Source organism: Leuciscus leuciscus (genome assembly GCF_965113295.1).
Source record: "Leuciscus leuciscus genome assembly, chromosome: 10".
NCBI lineage: Eukaryota > Metazoa > Chordata > Actinopteri > Cypriniformes > Leuciscidae > Leuciscus > Leuciscus leuciscus.
Genome location: NC_138734.1, coordinates 42,276,256 through 42,295,935, shown reverse-complemented (window position 1 = coordinate 42,295,935; position 19,680 = coordinate 42,276,256). Strand labels below are relative to the sequence as shown.

At 39.1% G+C, this 19,680-nt stretch overlaps 2 protein-coding genes across 3 annotated transcripts in view; both read right to left on the bottom strand.

The window, feature by feature from the left end:
* wtip (WT1 interacting protein) overlaps positions 1-14,209 on the bottom strand; it is a 34,788-nt gene extending 20,579 nt beyond the window's left edge. The window contains exons 1-2 of the mRNA XM_082181356.1: positions 12,457-14,209; positions 1,025-1,126 (exon numbers count right to left, since the gene is read on the bottom strand). Of these exons, the coding sequence (XP_082037482.1) occupies positions 1,025-1,126; positions 12,457-13,699 (1,345 nt within the window). The 5' untranslated portion in view covers positions 13,700-14,209. The remainder of the gene's footprint in view (positions 1-1,024; positions 1,127-12,456) is intronic.
* Positions 14,210-15,497: 1,288 nt separating this feature from the next.
* On the bottom strand, positions 15,498-19,352 carry sdr42e1 (short chain dehydrogenase/reductase family 42E, member 1). Of its 2 annotated transcripts, XM_082183187.1 has the most exons (4): positions 19,286-19,352; positions 18,622-18,658; positions 18,336-18,428; positions 15,498-16,721 (listed from the first exon to the last, which is right to left on the bottom strand). In XM_082183187.1, the coding sequence occupies exons 3-4, from the start codon at positions 18,398-18,400 to the stop codon at positions 15,623-15,625; spliced, it is 1,164 nt and encodes a 387-aa protein (XP_082039313.1). In that variant the 5' UTR covers positions 18,401-18,428; positions 18,622-18,658; positions 19,286-19,352; the 3' UTR covers positions 15,498-15,622. The 2 variants fall into 2 exon arrangements, with proteins under 2 accessions (XP_082039313.1, XP_082039314.1); XM_082183188.1 differs by lacking the exon at positions 18,622-18,658.
* Between the last annotated feature and the right edge of the window lie 328 nt (positions 19,353-19,680).

Genomic DNA, 19,680 nt, shown 5'->3' with positions numbered 1-19,680 from the left:
CACATACACTGATCAGCCATACGTGACATGCTCAAACACATTCATACACACAAATACACATGCACTATTCTACTACACAACATTTACAGGAGCGAGTCTTTACATGTGGCTTGTGTGATCTTTGACATATTGGCAAACTAAACTAGATCGCAAAGCACGACAACATTTGATGACATTTTTTAGATGCACAATTCTAATTAAAGGCATAATTATCCAACTTTCAATGCATAATTCTAATTAAATCATAATTCTAATTAAATGCATAGTTCTTTGTTTTCTAAAATGGAAGAATTATGATTTAATTAATCATAATTCTTCCATTTTCAATGCATAATTCTTAAATTTTTGATGCATAACTCTAAAATATAATTCTTCCATTTTCGATGCATAATTCAAATGAAATGCATAATTCTTCAATTTTCGATACATAACTAATTAAATCATAATTCTTCCATTTTCAATGCATAATTCTAATTAAATGCATCATTCTTCCATTTTTGATGCATAACTAATTTAATTATAATTCTTCCATTTTCTATGCATAATTCAAATGAAATGCATAATTCTTCCATTTTCGATGCATAACTAATTAAATCATAATTCTACCATTTTCGATGCATAATTCAAATGAAATGCATAATTCTTCCATTTTCGATGCATAACTAATTAAATCATAATTATACCATTTTCGATGAATAATTCTAATTAAATGCATAATTCTTCCATTTTTGATGCATAACTAATTTAATTATAATTCTTCCATTTTCTATGCATAATTCAAATTAAATGCATAATTCTTCAATTTTTTATACATAACTAATTAAATCATAATTTCTCCCATTTTCAATGCATAATTCAAATTAAATGCATGATTCTTTCATTTTAAAATGATCCGTACAGTCACTGCTGGATCAAAGACCAATGGACCCCTGCTGATGCCAATGACACAAAACAACATGCTTTAGACACACTAAACACAACAGAGAGTGTGTGTGTGTGTGTGTGTGTGTGTGTGTGTACTCACCGCAGGAGCAGCAGGTGAAGCAGTTAGTATGATACAGGTTCCCCATCGCCTGACATGCTTGACTCGCTCCATAAACACCTTTCCCACACTTGACACAGATCCCTGGAAGAGCACAAACACACAGACAGCTGTCAGGAGTGTATTCTGTGTGGAGAACACGCAATCACTGATCTTTAGACATCAGACGGCACTGACGCTACTACTTTAGTTGACAAATAGAGTCTGAATAAAACAGTTCAAACTGTGTAATGTGGTTAGAGGAGAACATCTGATGACATATAATAGTGTCTACAATAAATAAACAACTTTTTTTTTATTAAAAACTTATTGGAAATGTATTTATATTGGTTTCATATCATTTTGTAAAAACTTTTATAATTTTTAAAAGAAAAATGTGGTTTAACCGTCAAGTAAAAAATAGTAACAAAATCCCAAAAGTTGTTAAAGTTTTTTTTCTCCAAATATCATGAATTATTCCTTTACATTTTACAACCTTAACCCTGCCTTGTCATAAAAATGACCTGATATTTAATACAGAAATAAAAAATATGATCAGTGTATTTATGCCACTGATATGAATTTCATTCTGAATGTATCTTATTTTTTTTTTATTCACAGATTTGTCAAAAAATTGGGTTGACAAACAAGGGAATTAGGCTAATTTTACCCCATGCAAACATTAACTATTAAAGAACTTTACATAACATTATCCTATTTGTGCTATTTGAATCCTCATTATTGTTTTATGTTTGTGAATGTTTTATTAGCTACGTTGAGAACTTTTGGTTGACAGTGTGTACTAGTGCTAAATAAATAACGGATAGAGAAATTATGCATTTAGAAGTGACTGAAGATTAAAAACCCATCAGTCATTGTTCACTGTAGTTACACAGGAAGTGCTCGGCATCATGGGAGAATGAGTCAGCAAGACTAATGCATGCAGTGTCACGAACAAGATGGCCTCCGTCGGGGGTCGCATTCCACACCGGGGCCACGGTCAACATCTAGACATGGTCACGCTGAGGTCACAACATCATCTTCCCAACAACAACATTCTGCTCCTGAACTCAGTGTTTCGGGAAATCCAGTCTCCAAACCACAAACCGATTGCTTGATAAGACAGGAAATATATTCAGCCCTTAATGATTTAAGAAAAAAGCTTAATCTACATAAAACCCATTTGTGCATGTGATAACAGGCTCTCGGAGAGCAACACTCATCAGATAAGCTCTCGGTGACTTAATGGCTAACTCATCAAGATAATTACAGCATCATCGAGGGGGAATGTCATGTTCCAGAATCCAGAATCCTTCTGATCTAATCGTGTTTGTAAAAGTCCCGGGTTTACGGCTGAGAGGCGCGGCTGCATAAACACACACCACTTCTGCACACAAACACACATTATTCACCCCGAGAATCAGAAGAAGCGCTGCTTAAACATGGCAGAAATCATCATCATCATGATCACAATGCTCACAGTTATTCAACACAATTACTAGTTGACTTTGGAAACGTCATGGATTTTTTAACAGTATTTCCTTGAACTTTTTTGAACAACTGAAAAAAAGAAAGAAAAAAAGAGTAAAAAATATGATTAAAAATAAATAAATAAATTGATATATTCAATAAATATTGAATAAAAGTATAATATAAAAACAAAAATAAATATAAAAATTATAAATACTATAAATATAAAATATAAACATAATATAAAAGTATAAATAATGTAAATATAAAATGTAAATTATAATAATAATAATAATACAAAAATGTAATAAAAAAATTAAGTTGAACTTTGCTGTAATGCTCTGCTGTAAAGAAAATGGTGTTCTTGATTTATAACACAAGACAAAAAAAAAAAGCATAATTTTAGCACAATAAAAGTACGAAGTCAGCACAAAAATTCTGGAAAAAATAGGCTAACAATACCAGTCTTTCCATAGTGTCATTAGTTTCTTTCTGATCATTGTTTTTACATTCAGTCGGCCAGCATGTTTAGGTAGAAGACTAGTCTATAAGCTGTAAGCAAATGTCTTTACCACACTCGTGTTTTATTATCAGCATGTAACCAATGGAAATGCACGGTTTTCATTAGCTGGATAAAAGCTTTCATAATAAACCAGGAAAAAAACTTCAGCACGGCTTCATGTGAATGAATCGGAAATATATTTCACTTAAACTTGAACATGACTTTTTGCAGTGGATTCACAAAGCTATTGTTATTGTAAACTGGATAACCCTTAGGAAGAACTAACCCAGCGGTGACTAATCACACGTTCAGCTGACTGAAGACGCATGAATCACAATGTTGATCCGCATTTTAGACTGACTGTCATTCGGTGTGGCTGGCTTGGTTTGTCCTCATCTGACCAGTGCCACACACTCTAAAACATGCTGGGTTATTTATGTGTTTAACCCAAGTGCTGGGTTCAGCATGCTGGGTCATTTTATTGGGCTGTTGCTGGGTAGAATTTCTGTAACTACTGGGTCATTTTTACTGTCAATACAAATGAGAAACCCACCCAGTGCTGGGTCAGTGTAACCCAATGTTGGGTAGTCTGTGCCAAACCAGTTAAAACTGGATACATTTGTCAATGGCTGTATCTAAAATTGCATTCTTCCCTACTATATAGCAGGTGAAAAACAGTATGTGACAAGTATGTCAAGTACACGGATTTCGAGGGAAAAAAGAAAAACACTAAAAGGGAGACTTTCATTAAAACAAGGTCATATTTTACTCTAGAATCGAAAGAGAAGGTGAAAATATAAATATATATAAAAAAAAGCCAGTTTTTTTTACATTCATGCATTTGGCAGATGCTTTTATCCAAAGTGACTAATATTGCATTCATGATATACATTTCAGTTCATTTATTCCCTGGCAATCAAACCCATGATGACATCGCCGTTGCTGGCGCTATAAAAACTCAAGCATGAAAACAAATAAATTTTTAGCACAAATGGTTTGATTTGAGCTGAGCAAAGCTAAGCATTTTGTTCAGAAGCACTAACTATACTTGCTAGTTTCTTTCCTGGCATTGATGTTTCCATGAAGAACCTCTAACATCAGTGGATCCTAGCATTAGTAGTGATGCTTGATTTAAAACACCATTAACTAGATATTAGCCTATTTGTCACTCAAAACAAGTTAATATTGTGCTGACTCTGACCCGCAGTGAGAGATACACATGTAAAGAGGAGGGTTGGCAACTCAACATGATGCACTCCTCTTCTCACCTGGCACACACTGGTACCAGTTCCTCCACAGCTCGTGAATGACAACTCCTTGATGTTGACGTCATCAAATCATGATCGGTTTGTGAGATCGGCTAAGTTTAGTGAGTACCGATCAAGTCATAAAATGTGATTATCGATCGGAGCATCCCTACTTTCAACACTTTGTTTTACACCAGGTCAAAGATTATGGGTATGTGTATCATGTAACAATTCGATACATATCATGATATGATATTATTGCGATACTCCAAGACATTTGGTAAAATGTTAACAAAAAACATGTACTGTTGATTAAAATGCAAAGTTTGGTGTTACATTGTGAGTGTAAATGAATAGTCTTGGACTTGGTGCTGAAACCCAAAGCACAGGACAATAGAGACGCCAGAATAACAATATTCATGATTCTGAAGCTGAAAATACAGAATTATTGTAGATGAATATGCTTGATCTCTGTCACTGACTAGATATATTTAAAATAATGTAGGCACTTTTTACTGGTGACAAGACATTTGGCATTATCAGGACCCACAAATATTCCCCCATTGCATTATTATGCATTATATTCAACATTACATATAGTAGTTTAATGTAGTACTGACACTAAAACTCTGCAAACTTAAATTTTTTCCTCACACAGTAATTTTCATTTTTGGTGAACTATACACAATACATATTGTCAGTATCCACGATAAATATTCGCTTTGAAAACAGTCGCTTTGCCCTGTTTTTGTGCTATTGTTGATCTCACTTAATCTGTCTATTATGCATATTATCCACCAATGCAGTAACTGTGAACTGGACTTTGCATCGCTGCAGTGCACACAATTATACTCACTTTTCCTAGTTACTAATGATTCTTCGCCTCATATACTGTTTTTCTTGTTGTTTATATGTCGCTGTGCCCGGTTTACAAAATCTGCTATTGTTGATCTCTAGCACTCCATGAAATTGGACTGTCGATTGATGCTCTAATGTAATCTCGTTGTATCACTGTATCATGACAATAAATAAATGTATTTTTGTATTGTGATATATTGTTACACACCTACTGCTTTTTTATTGTTCTGTTTCGACGACAGTCAGAATCTTTACAGAAAGATTGGAAAACCTCTACATGTACAACCACAACAGCCAAACACACTGAACACGGCCGTGCATCTAGAGCTCAAATCACAGAATCATTGCATTTCTTTTGCACAAAATCAAAATGTTGGAAAGACAAAATGCAGCTAAAAAAAAAAAAAAAAAAACAAGAACGTGAACAAAGTCTCATTCTGTGTTTATTTTAAACCAGACCACGAATCCCGAGTGCCTGTGTGGATACATGGAGGTCAGAGGTCAGCTGATTCAGCACAAAAGCGGGCGAAAATGGTGCCAGCAAATATCCAGCTCTTCTCCGGAGAAGATTACTTTGAGAAACTCAAATAAAAGCAAAGCGTATGTTTGCTACGAGTGTTGCGGCGCAGAGTGTTTCAGTGTTTTGTGCGTGTTTGTGTGCACGTGTGCGGACTAAGATGATTGTTATTCTGAGCAGGTGATCGGCGTTGACCCCCAGCAGCTGTGTCTGGCTCAGAGACACTCAGTGTGTGCCAAGAGTCTGCTTCTGAACCGCCAGTGCATTCAGGGCCGCCAAGACTCCGCGGCCGCAAGAATGAATGCAAACTCGACCAATCCTGCATTATTTGTGATACCACCTAATTTTGCGAAGTTTTTCTGCAGACAATGTAAACTAGTGAAGGAGAAAAGCAATATTAGCCCATCAAAATTCAAGGCCAATCATACACTTAAAGTGAGCACTTAGTTTACACCTGATATTAAAGCAACACTAAAGATAATTTTTTACTTTAAAATAATGTTTCCAAAATGGTTCATCAACTCGTAACAGGGTGAACGGCACTTCTGCATTCGCTTTGTGACCCTCTATCGGCTATAACCGCACTATGCAAGTTTGCCAGATCGGGTAGCGTTTCTGTAGTTCGAATGAGACTTAAGAAACTACAAATTTGACTTGCTTTACGGCAAGCGTTACAATAGTCATTATTTAGTTTTTCTTCGTTTCTGATGTCGCAATACATCCTCATACTTTCATAAAATCATGCAACATACTCTACCTTGTCTGTGGACATGTTATTTCCTAAGCCGGCGCTGGATAAACAGCGTGCGTGCGACAGTAAGCTAAATTATTTACGACAGCGGTAAAGGACAATTCCACTTCCAACCTGTAGGGGGACCGAAGAGGAAAAGTGCTTTGGTGTTGCTTTAAGATGAGTTTTGGTCGAACGAATCACAGATAGACGAGGGAGACACATTCCCGTTTACACCTGTGGCATGTTGCACAGAGCTGGTTTCAGCAGCTACTAGGGGATGCCGCTTTTCTGACGTCATTTGTCGCGCAAGTGCTTTGTCGCGGTAGCATACAATGGCAGAGGGAGGCAAGACGCGAGTGCGAGTAATTAAAGATGCTCCAACTACTTTAAAAGCCGACATCTGTGCACATTTCGGCTTTTATGAACAACCTGGTAAGCACGACCTGGAGAAGACACACGCTGTGTGTAAATCATGTCACGCACAAATAAAATATGCAGGGGGTAACACCACGAACTTGAGAAGCCACGTCAGCCGTCGTCACCCCGAGCTGTTAGCGCCGGGCAGAGCTGCGGTCTCGTGTCGTGGACGAATGGCAGCGATCACTTTTAGTATTTACTTTTGTGTGTTCTCAATGCTCCTGTTGTCTTCTTGAGTTCTGTTTGATACATTCAAAAAGCGTGTTTTCTTTGAGCAGGTAAAATTAAAGGTTCAGTTCATATATCAGACTGCTTGTATTTACTGACAAAATTGTATACATGTGAAGTAAAATTGAAAAGTGAGGATGTAGTGCATCGTGATATCGAACTGAACTGAATCGATGACATGATAATCTCTTCATTTCCATGCATGCTCAAATAGGGTGCGTGGAGGCGTTTCGTCGGTTCAGTGTCAGTTATACCGAACTGCATTGGTTTTTGCATGTTACATGACTGCAAATAAGCTTTGAGAGCTGCAGCAGAGGGAAAGATCATTGATAACTTGCATTTCTGACCTCTTTTGGGGGAAATACAGCACTTATAGTGCAGTTCTGTCCTTTTAGGAGCTTGACAGCAGCGAGAAGATTCTGATGCATGTTGGGAACGACACGACAGTGAGAAAACCATGACATACGTTTCATTTTTAGTTGAACTAACCCTTTAAGAGTGCAGAAAGACACATCACGAATACCCGGCGAGATTGATTTTAAGGGAGCTGTTGTCACGGTAACGGAGAGGGCTCGCTCTTGCGCGCACACTAATGCAGACTAAAGAGGCTCGGCATGCAGTGAAAAACACATCACCTGCTTCTCAGAGGCAGAAAACACAGTCGTACCTCCATCTCTAGACTTCCTGCAACTAAACCTGTACACATGTGTTTCCAGGCAGCAGCAGAAACACACACACACACACGTTCGCTACGGAGACACACAAGATGAGAGTCACAACAACAGACATAAAGCTTTTGTCGTTAGTGAGCTCCACTTGATCACTTGAGAAGATGTTGTGAAAGTCATGCAAGGCAAGTTTATTTATATCGCACATTTCATACACAATGGTAATTCAAAGTGCTTCACATAAAAGGAGACAAATACATAGGAATAAAAATGGAACGCATATTAGAAATAAAAATAACAAGAAAAGGATGGAAGAGTGAGAGAGTTTCACAGCTGCTTGTTTTACTTCCCATGTGGATTGAGCTGTGCCTGTGGTGTTTCCTCGGATGTAGTAGTTAGTGGGGTTTACTAAGCAAACAACACAACTACTATTGCTCATACCTAGTGTTAATGATCTGAACAAACACTCAGTGTGTAACTTGACCAGCCGCATTTGTGCTCCAGGACATGAACGATTCCTTAAATCCCGCATCTAGTTTAAATGCTGTTTACTCCGGTCATTACAGCAAGAAAATGGGAGTTTTATGGTTTAAAGAGATTTTAAGACACTTTATCTGCTCTGCTGCCGTATTTCACCTCCACTAACGCAACGCTAGTTCTGCCAAATCACAAATTAGGATTTCCCTAAGAAAAAAAAACACCCCACACACGCTCACATGCCTCTAAAGAACATTTCTGTTGATGTTCAGGACTTGGAAGGACACTGGCAGGAAGTGGCGTTCAAACTGGGAGACAAAGTATGTGCTCTCTGAAGACTTGCCTTTTTCCGTCCAGGTCCGGGCCAAAAACATGCCGCTAAGAACCCTGTTTGTCTGCTCACCGACTACAATGTCCTTTTTGGGCAGTGCCAGTTGGGATATCAGCAGCCTTTGTTGTGATTGGTCTACCGCTGATGCCCGGTGTGACCAAAACCAATCAGCAATCAGCAGGTTCCAATGCGAAACGAGCCAGATCACCCAGTTACTGCGGTGTTTAGCCAAAGTTCGTAGTTCACTTGGCACCGTGCGCCGACCTGCATACTTAAACCCTGTGAGTCGGGTGCAAAACTAGCGTTTTAGCAAAACAACACACTGAACAAATAAACAAACAAACAAAAACTATGATTATATACTGTCAGCAGATTAAATTCAACAAGATCTACCCGCAGGATCTTCAACAATAGTCCTTTTTGCTGAAGCCTCCAGCTACTTCTAAAACTGTGCTCACATTTACCAATATATGCACTCAGAGAATTCTCAGGAGACCGAATGATCCGAGCTGCTCCTCACATTCATTTCATCGCTCTATGCTATAGACCTTATGCGCCAGAGAAACGAGGGCGCCGCCATCTTTAGAATATTGTCTTTTAACTTCCGTTTTTGCGGCCGCTCTGTATATTTCTATGGCATTGCTGTCCAGGAGTAATTAGCTTTTGAAGTGGATTTACTTAATGTAAAGTTAACGAAAGTTATCATGAGGATTGTGATGTTTAAAGCAGATGTCTTAAAGGTGAACTAAGTAACTTTTTTTACCTTAACTGAACAGCTTCGGAGTCATTGGAATGGTTATATTACTTATTTCGGGTTGAATGGTGGTCGTTTCGCACCCCCCTGGTGCCCGTGAGCGGAAAATCCGCACTTGCAACTTTGAGCCGGCGAGCCGCCGGCCGCTGCGTCAGGAAGTCTCGCGTGATATCAGGTCTCGCGATGTAAACAATTGCTTTACGGCCAAAAGAAATCTGCTAAAATGCTGTCATTATTGCGCTCCCTCACGCTGTCCGAACCCGAATGAAGAAGACGTTTGAAAGAATGTCCCATCTGCTTTGATGTCATTGATCTATAGCCTCTGGTGTCTAAGAATCACCAACGAGTTTTTACAACAGTGTTGTCAAATATCTATTCCGAAGCTGTGGGGGGAGCTCTAGAGAGAAACCTGCGAGCAAAAAGCGAGAATACAGCGAAGAAATCCCGAAGCTACTGTGTGCTGCTTTAACAAATGTCAGTCGACCGGAAAGATTTTAAAATGAGACGTTCATTCATAAATACGGAAGATCGCTGTGGAAATACAGACCCCAAGTCAAAAGACAACGAGTGCAGCGCTGAAAAGGGGCGGGGCTACAGAAGGTCTATAGGGATGCACCGATATGAACATTTTGGTCAATACCGATAACCGATAATCCTTTATATTTGAAAGCCGATAACCGATATATATTGGCCGAAAAATATAAATCCAAATTATTATGTAATTTTTGAGAGCCTGATCGCAAAAACAAAAGTTTCACCATTAAAATCCATGTCCCAAGCACACAATTATAATGTTCTTCTCATTATGATGTGTTGCACTTTTCTCCATTGGTTTTCTCGAAATTTACTGTGATAATTTACATTTGCGCATTACATCCACAAGGTGGCGCTTGACTATCACAACCGGTTGCACACGACACTCCGTCTTCTTTCAAATTGAAAGTGTGGGTAAATTTCGGTTTTCGTCAAAAAGCGAATAGTATATTCCCAAATGAATTTTGGTTGATGACCTTACAGTCAACAGGACTGGACTCTAGCAGTAGGCTACACATTTTTGTTTATGTTTCTCACTTTGATTGAAGCTCTAAGTTACTCTTATTTATATGATTATTCTCAGGTTTATGTTACTCTATTGTATTTAAATCATTGTAAGTTATGTGCTGGGAGCCCAGCATTCATGTGAGAGGTCTCCTATTCAGAGAATAATTACGTCCTGTCCTGTAATAAGGTCCTGTTGTCCTGAATGTTCAAGGACAAAGTTTTTGCACTACAGTTAATGTGTAGAAGATAATGTTCACAGAATTAAATGTGACATGTGAAGTGAGTTGAGCAGTCTTATTTTCCTCATTTTTTGTAATGCCTTTGAATAACATGGGGGACATGAATCGCAATATATCGCAGAATCGAATCGCAATCCTTGCTGTATCGCAATATGGTAAGAATCGCAATAATATTGAATCGTGGCCCAAATATCGCAATACTATCGAATCGTCACATTTTTGCCACTTCCCACCCCTAGATTCCAATCATATTTCAAGCAGTTCAAAAGCATCATGTTGAACAGTGCGCATCTAAAGTGTCTCAGCTGAAGGAAATAATCCATTATTTATAGGCTTTAATATATCGTTAAATTTTCACATCAGGCCGATAACGATAACATTAGAAATGAACATATAGGCTTATCGTCAGATACCGATATAATGGTCAATATTTTGTGCGTCCTATTCTTTACTCTTACTGGATTACTATCAACTATCAAGTCAGTTGTGTCTATTTTTATTTCTACATAGGAAGTTTGGTTTAAGATAAAGTTAATAATTCAGAGTCATGAAGTCTCCTGAGTTATAATGTTCAACATCTGAGCATTAAACCTGCACTAATGAATGAAACGACACCACCATCAGTCTGATATGTTGCAACATGCCCTTGTGATATGATCCAGGTTTTGGGAATTTGCTGTTGTTTGCATGCTGCCTTTCGCTGAAACAAAGTCTGGATTAATGATGATTTAACCCGCTCCAAGATAATCATAATGTCAGACATATAAAGTGCTCAAGTATAAACCCTTTTGTCCAGAAAGCACACTGATTCATTGACTAAACATGATTTACACCTGTTTTCCCACACTCTAATGATACTTTAATGAGTGCAACACAAAGGCTGCTCTGTGCTGCTCTGGTTGAGGGGGTTTGCGTGTGTCAAGGTGTGATCGTGACTTTTCCACCAACAATTTTGGACAAGTTTATTCAAAATAACCCATGTTTTTATGAACTCAAGCGGACAAAAACAAAGCTGATGTCTCCAGATGGAGAGCTTTAATGCACTCTTAAAAATAAAGGTTCTTTAAAGGGATAGTATAATTTACTCAAGCCATCGTAGGTGTATGACTTTCTTCTCTCGCCAAACACAGTCTGAGTTATATTAAAAATACCCTGGTTTTTCCAAGCTTTATAATGGCAGTGAATGGTACCTGAGACTTTGAAACCCAAAAAAGTGCATCCATCCATCATAAAAGTAATCCATACGAGGGGTTAATAAAGGCCTTCTGAGGTGAATCTATGCATTTTTGTAAGAAAAATATCCATATTTATAACTATATAACAACTATTTTATAAAACTATATATAACTATATAATAAAATATTTATAAAATATAATCATATAGGTCATGCGTCATGTCAGAGGTCACTCTTCCTTTACCGGAAGCCAGTGATTATAGTTTATAAAGTTATAAATATGGATATTTTTCTTACAAAAACCCATCACTTAACCCCCTGGAGCTGCATGGATTACTTTTATGATGGAGGGATGCGTTTATTGGAGCTTCAAAATCTCAGGTACCATTCACTCCCATTATAAAGCTCGGAAAAGCCAGTTTTTAATTTTTTTTAAATTTATTTAACTAATTGTGTTTGCTTGAAAGAAGAAAGTCATATACACACCTAGGATGGCTTGAGAGGGTGAGCAAATTTGGGGGTGAACTAACCCTTTAATACACTCTTAAAAACAAAGTTTCTTTAACATCCATGTAACTTTTCCATTTCCCAAAAGGAGGAAAAATGTTAGATTATTAAAGTGTTCTTTTGCACACAAAGACAAAAAAAATTTTTCTTTTAAGATTGTTCGCTGAAAGGTTACCCAAAGTGTTTCTTCTGTGGCATCACTGCGAAAACCCCCTTTAAATGCAAAAGTGTGAACTCCAAACTAATAAGAAGTAACTCTGGATCTACTCACCAAAATATTCCTTTTTCATGTGCAGCTCGAGCTCCTTCTCCAGCTCCAGGGTGAGGGCCTCCAGGCGCCGCTCCGCCTGACTCGGGCCGCTGTCCCGGGATGGAGTGACCTGGTACGGGAGCTTGAAGCGCTGCCCCCCGGAGCCCGTTTTCCCGTAGCTAAACGCGATATTGACGTCTGAACTCTCCTGTTGCGGTTCTTCCAGCACGGGAAACGTTTGGAGATGAACGCGGTGGCCGTTTGGCTCAGTGAAGTCCTCCGGTAACGGGATCTGGAGCTCGGGGTAAGCGCTCATCGACCCCCGGGAGCTCCGCGAACTCCTGGAGCTGTGGCTGGAGATGCTCGACCGGGGACTGATCACGCAGTTGGGTCGCGCGCTTCCGTCCTGACTGCAGATCCCGGGGATAATCCCGTGCACCGCGGAGCTCTCCGGGTCGTGGTTCCCCGCAGGCGTGAAGCGCGAGTCGGAGTAGCTTGAACGCGGGCTTGTGGTGCTCGACCTGGGGCTGATGTGTCTCTGATCATAACCCATGCTGATACCGCTAGTTCGGTTGCTGCTCGGTTTGCTCCCGCAGTCGTAACTAGTGAGGCTGGTTCTGGGGCTGGAGTGTTTGCTGGTGTCACTGGCCGTGCTCGCGTAACTAGACCGGGGACTGATCACGCTGTTCCCCCCGTCCTGACCGGGTGACACCAAGCTGGACCGCGGGCTGCTGATACTCGACCTCGGGCTGGTGTGTTTGCTCTGATCCTGCGACGAGAGAGTGGAAGCCAAGCTGGACCGGGGGCTCGTGCCCGTGTACCTGCCGTCGGGGTTGGCCATACATAAGCTGTTGCTCCTCGCGCCCGAAACGGGCACCTGTTTCCCCGGAACGAGCCCGTCATATGCGCAGCCGGTGCTGTACCGGTGCACCTCCGCGTGCGTGTATCTCCTGAGACGGTCCGACGCGCCGCTGTAACACGGCAAGGCAACTTCAGATTTGGTGCAGTACGCGTCGGGATCGGGGTAAACCGATTCCCTTTGCGGAGAACAGAAATCCAGAGGCACTGAGGGTCGGTTACCGTTGACGGAGCGCACGGGAGCCGCGCCGTAGACTTTGTTCCCGGAGCTGCCATTCATTCGCTTAGTTTTCTCCATATCGGGGTTCGGCTCCCGGTATATCCCATCCTGATAAACGTCATATATGGAGAGGTTTTCCATCAGTTTGCTCGCTCTGCGCCCCGGATCCTCGTCATATTCATCCATGTCGCGCGGCGAGTTGAGGGACGTTGAACGCGGGAGCGCGCGGAGCACTAACTACAACACAAACTGCATTTTACACGGAAAAATGCCGCCTCAGGCGAGCCATCGTTGACTGTTCGCGCTTACTTTAGTCCATCACCGTCATTTCGTCACGATACATGATCCCCGTGTGTCGATTTGTGGCGATACAGGCGTCGTGACAAAGTTTCCTCACAAGCGAACGTTTGTCAATTTCAGTTTTTGTAAAGTTGAAAGGTCTTTACAGTCAATGGCGCGCTGCGCGGAGGAATTTTCTCGCTTTGATTTTACGTGATTGTTTCTGCAAACTTGTTTCCAGCGAAACCAACTCGCCTGAAATTCCCCACCGAGAATTTCGCAACAATCTGGAGAGATGTTGAGTGCGTAGACGAACGAGAATGCGTGTTTTAAACGATGTATTTAGGACTAGTTTGTGTAAGAGGAATGCGCGGAGGGAGACGAGTGGCGCTGCGGCGCTCTGGAATGTGGTTAATGCCGGAGCGAAACAATGATAGAGAGCAACTCAGCAAGGGGGAGCAGAATCCTGAAAAAAAGTCCTTTGGAGAGCCTATGTGTGTCCACTTTCATCCAGCGGGCCAGATTAAAGATTTAACCACATAGACCAGCCCTCAGAAAATAATTAAAATCTAAACGGAACATCTCTAAACTTTAAACAAGAGGCAAATCTTTATGCTATTGCATTGTTTATATTCTTGAGAGAATATAACGAGTATTAAAGAAATTCTCCTGTGCAAGTGAAGTCTCTATGAATGATTTGTAAAACTCTACCTGTCTTGAATTTCCCAGGTAGTTCATGCATCAAAAGCAATAGTGCTATCATGCACGTACAGCAGCGAGTGTTTGAACTGAATCTGGGGGAAGGGCAGATCCCAAACATTTCATTGTACATCAGTGACAAAAGCTATTGTCACGAACGATCCTATGTTTTCCATCCCTATAGAATACAGTGACTCACATTCTGATACTTGAGACACTGTTAAAAGCAAGCACACTTTTCAAGTGAAACGTTTGACAAAAATGGTTTGGGTTGAACAACTAAAACTAAAAGACATAATGAAGACATTGTATGACTTTGTGTCATATTTGTTTGTGGTTAGAGAAACATGTTAATAATTCATGTGATGAGCTGCACCTGGATCACCGCTGACGGAGAACTCGAGGACGACTTGATTGATATGTTTTCTATTCTATGACATTCATACCTTTTATTCAATACTTTTTTTATACAGAAAAAAGCAAATATTTAAGCATATATATATATATACACACACACACACACACACACATATATATTATTGCTGTCAAATCAATTAATTGACTAACACAAAAGTATGTTTATATATGCGAGTATAATGCATATATATAAATATAATAATATAAATACAGTATACACACATTTATTATATAAACAATCTTTTATGTTAGTTGCGATTAATCAATTTGACAGCACTAATATATATATATACATATATATTTATACACACACACACACACACATCAAACTGTTATATTGATAAAAATTTGTACTGAAAACAAAAACAAAATATAAGATGCATTTTTGTGATCTCAAATGTTTGCTCCTTACAGTACATGCAACACATATATCATTTATTTTGACCAAAAAGAACAATTGTATTTTTAAGTAATTTAATATTGTTGTACACTACAAACAAGTACTTTCATGTTAATGAGGGAGATCACTTAAAATCCCCCCAAAAATGTATTTAAACCCTGGAAGTGGAGAAGAGTGGAAATAAAAAAATTTGTGTACACTACTGTCTCTTTACAGCATTCTACAACACAACATCCCTCATGTGCATCGATATGAACATACGTGAACATGAACCTCACATAAGGCACAGCACTGAAGTGAAAGCCAAAGCACATTCACTGTCCCACAACCGGAAGGCAGGACAGAACCACGGCAGCAAATGCGACCACCAAAACAACATCTAAAATTAGTTTCCTAATTGATGACTGGCTGCTCTTTTTCCCGTGACCTCTGCCTCGAAACCATTGCACAACATCTTCCAGGTCATACTGTTTAGGCTCGTATCCCAGCTCTTCTCGTGCCTTACGCATACTGAAGTAATGCGTGACGCCCGTCTTGTAGACCTCAGTACGGGTCAGCAGGGGCTGGAAGTTATAGATCCGACCCACGACATGGTGAAGCATCTCGGTCAGGAACGCGAAGAGGTAAATGAGCGATATAGGCAGTCGAAGCGTGGGAAACGAGTATCCCAGACCCTCAACCAGAGGCCGGAAGAACTCAAAGTTGTTGACAGGCCTTCCATCCGAGATGAAATAGGGCTGACCGGCGGCACAGTGCTGGTGCTTTTCAGTTAACGCCTCGGCTGCTAACAAGTGAGCGGATACGAGATTATCCACGTGAACGAACTCCACGAGACTGTCAGGATCTCCGTACACAAACCTAAAGATCCCCTTCTCAATGTAAGTAACGATCCTGGGCAGGTGCCTTTGCTCCCCGGGGCCGTATATCCCAGCCGGACGCAGGGCACAAGTCCGTAAGACACCTGTGCCGTTATTCAGCTGTGAACCGTTAGCTTTTAACACCTGCATCTCAGCGATAGACTTAGTCCTGGAGTAGTGATCAGGGTGCAGGTGCAAGGGCAAGTAAGGCAGACTCTCATCCCCGTTCTTAATCTCCTGGCCACCGAACACTACGTTATATGTGCTGGTGTAGACCAGTCGGGGGACTCCGTGTGCCACGCAAGCCCTGAGGATGTTCTCCGTCCCCTTCACGTTCACCTCGTCGATGAGTTTCGCATTGAGCTGCTCTCGTCCTGACATCCCATAGGAGGCGATGTGGAACACGCAGTGAACGCCGCGAACGGCTTCTTCCACCTGCGCGTAATCCCGGATATCTGCCCGCGTGAACACGACTCCCTCGGGAAGATCTTGGTTTGGGGGATTCACATCAAACAGCACGATGTTCGAGGAGGTTTTGAGGAGAGCACAGGCGAGACTGAAAGAGAAATCAGAACAATCAAGCTTTTATTATTGTAATAAAGTGGAGGAAATGTGTAGGGTACAACAGGGCTAAAGGCACACCTGAAGAAAAATGTGATTTAGCAACAGATTTTGTGTGAAAATAAATCATAAAAGAGGCTTGTTTGTTTAAAAATCGTACAAATGTGTTGGAAAGGTTGGCCTTTAACCCCACAGACACACGGGGCAAAAGACACAAAATACTGATTCAAATACTTTAGCTAAAATATATATTTTTTTTAAATATTATTTAGATATAATTTTTTTTTTTTTAATTACTAAAAAATTATATCTAAGTTCATTCTTGTTCAAAACAATCACTTTAGCAAAGTTTGTACTACCGGTATTTTCGGTTTATTTTGACAAAATAATTCATTTTTGTTCCATAAATAAACTGTCATTAAAATGTTCATTTTAAAAATACAGATACATTTTTTTTTTTTTAAGTTACGATTCTGAAAGAATTGAACGAGATCCCATGATAATGTAATATAGCTTTACAGTAGTAACAAATAAATATTTCATTTGACACTTTATCATATGATATGATTCATATCACATTTGTAAACATGATGGTTTCATTATAAATATGTTGATTATCATATTTATGATAGACAGACAGACAGATCAGAGAGCAGTGGGCGCCTTTTACCCCAAAATACCTTCCTTTTACATATTCTTCATAATCTTTGTGCCATCTAGTGGTTTAAAAGTGAATAAAGTCAAATGCGCCTTTAGCCACGTTGTACCCTACATTTTATTATCCTGTAAAAATGTTAAGCAAAAAAGTATGTAAACTGAAAGAAAAAAATAGGATTTTGTGATATTTAGCAAATTTAAAAAAAATCCTGTCAACTCAAGTTTTAAATTTTATTAAAAAATAAAATAAAATAAAAAGCCATTCTCTCTTGAGTAGGAACTTATTTTCAATATGCAATTACTTCATGACAACTAAAAAAGTATGTTTTATAAAGTATGAGTGTGTGTAGTATGAATTTAATCATGTGACCTCGTCGCTTCACTCATTCATTAATCCTCTCCTGAGGCCTCATGGGACAGTAAAGTGTCCATCGTATGCACACTTCAGGATCTCACTGAAAGTAGTAGGACTGTTTGCCGACTCTTTTATGAGCATTGTGAATTCAGGCACTTCTTTTGTCACATATGGATTTTCGCCTGGTATATAGTAGGGAAGTATGAGATTTCGGATGCAGCCCTATTTAAAATCACTTAGTGATCATAGACTTTTGGACACTTGCATTTATTTATTGCATTTAAACATATTCATAATACATGTTAAAAAATGATAAGACATTAACAGGGGTCTTTAACCCGGTTCCTGGTGGCCCAGTGAGAATCAGATGAAATCATCAGCTCATTCGTAGAGGAATGAAAGTCCTAAATGATTGTGTATGATAAGGGCATGAAAATGTGTATTTTTGTGGGGTTTGCAGGAACAGGGTTATATCTACTGTACTGTACTGTACTGTACTGTAGTATGATGGCGCTATCTAGTGGTTCATGGAGGTACTCCTATTAGGGTTATGTGGAAAATAAGCAGAAAAGATTGTAAGATGTCATAAAATCTTACCGGAATCCAAAATAACCTCCTCCGCCGGTTATGAGGAAGGTTCTGGCTGTTCTGTTGACTTCCATTGTGTTAAAGACGCAGGGTGAATAAAATCTGCAAAAAAGTAAAAAAAAAATGATAGGCCTATATTTGATCAAAATACAGAAAAAAAATATTGTGAAATATTTCTACATCTTAAAGTAATGGTTTTCTATTTTAACATACTTTAAATGTAGTTTATTCCTGTGAAAAGTTCAAATAAAAAGAACACGCATTTATTTAAAATATAAATATTTTGTAACACTACCGTTCAGAAGTTTGGGGTCAGTATTTCTTCGTTCTTTCTTTTTTGAAAGAAAGAAAATTAGAAATTAATACTTTTATTCTGCAAGGATGTGTTAAATTGATAAAAAATGATAGTAAAGATGTATATTGTTAAAAAAAGATTTCTGTTTTGATTCAATTCTGTTCTTTTAAACTTTTTATTCATCAATGAATCCTGAAAAAAGTAGCCTACCACATGTTCCAAAACAACATCCACATCAAATCAGTGTATTAGAATGATTTCTGAAGGATCATGTGACACTGAACACATGCGTTTTGCTAATCATACTGTTATAGAAATAATTGCATTTGAGTGAAATGAATGATCATGGTTCAGTCAGACTATGCTATGCTATGATTCAACTTATGTCTAATATTCATGCAGACACTGGACATGGATGAGTTGGAAGCAGGTGGAATATATTAATCATAACATAATTAGATTAATCACGTACTTAAATGACTTTGAAGTCTCTCTCGAGCAGTGTTAAGTAACATCGATGCGCTTTTATATATAAAAAAATAAACACGACTTTTACAAGATCTAACAGAATCTGCACAGAAAACATCCTACGCAGTCTGTAAAACAGTTAACCTTATACAACACTGATATAAATATAAATATAAATATAAATATAAATACATACCAGTACAATCGCGGTTTGAATCGATCGCAAAGTGTGTGTATAACCTGCACTTCCTAGGAAACGCGTGAATGGGAGGGACCACATGGTCAATCGTTTTCATTGGATAAGAGTGAGCTGTGCCTCGCTGTGATTGGCTGACAATGAACTCTGTCCGACGTCCATTAGAAAGAGATAACAGATGCACATTAGAGCATTAGAGTGTACATTGCTACTATTCTATGGGATGAATATAGTATCAAAATTATTAACACGTTCAATCCATGAACTTGATCAATATTGCTGATATGTTTAACTATCTACAACCAAATGCCTTTCAACTTGCGTAAATTACGTCACTGACGTCTTTTCTGAGTCAATCTCATTTGATTCATTTGGATTTTGAGACTTTCTTTTCG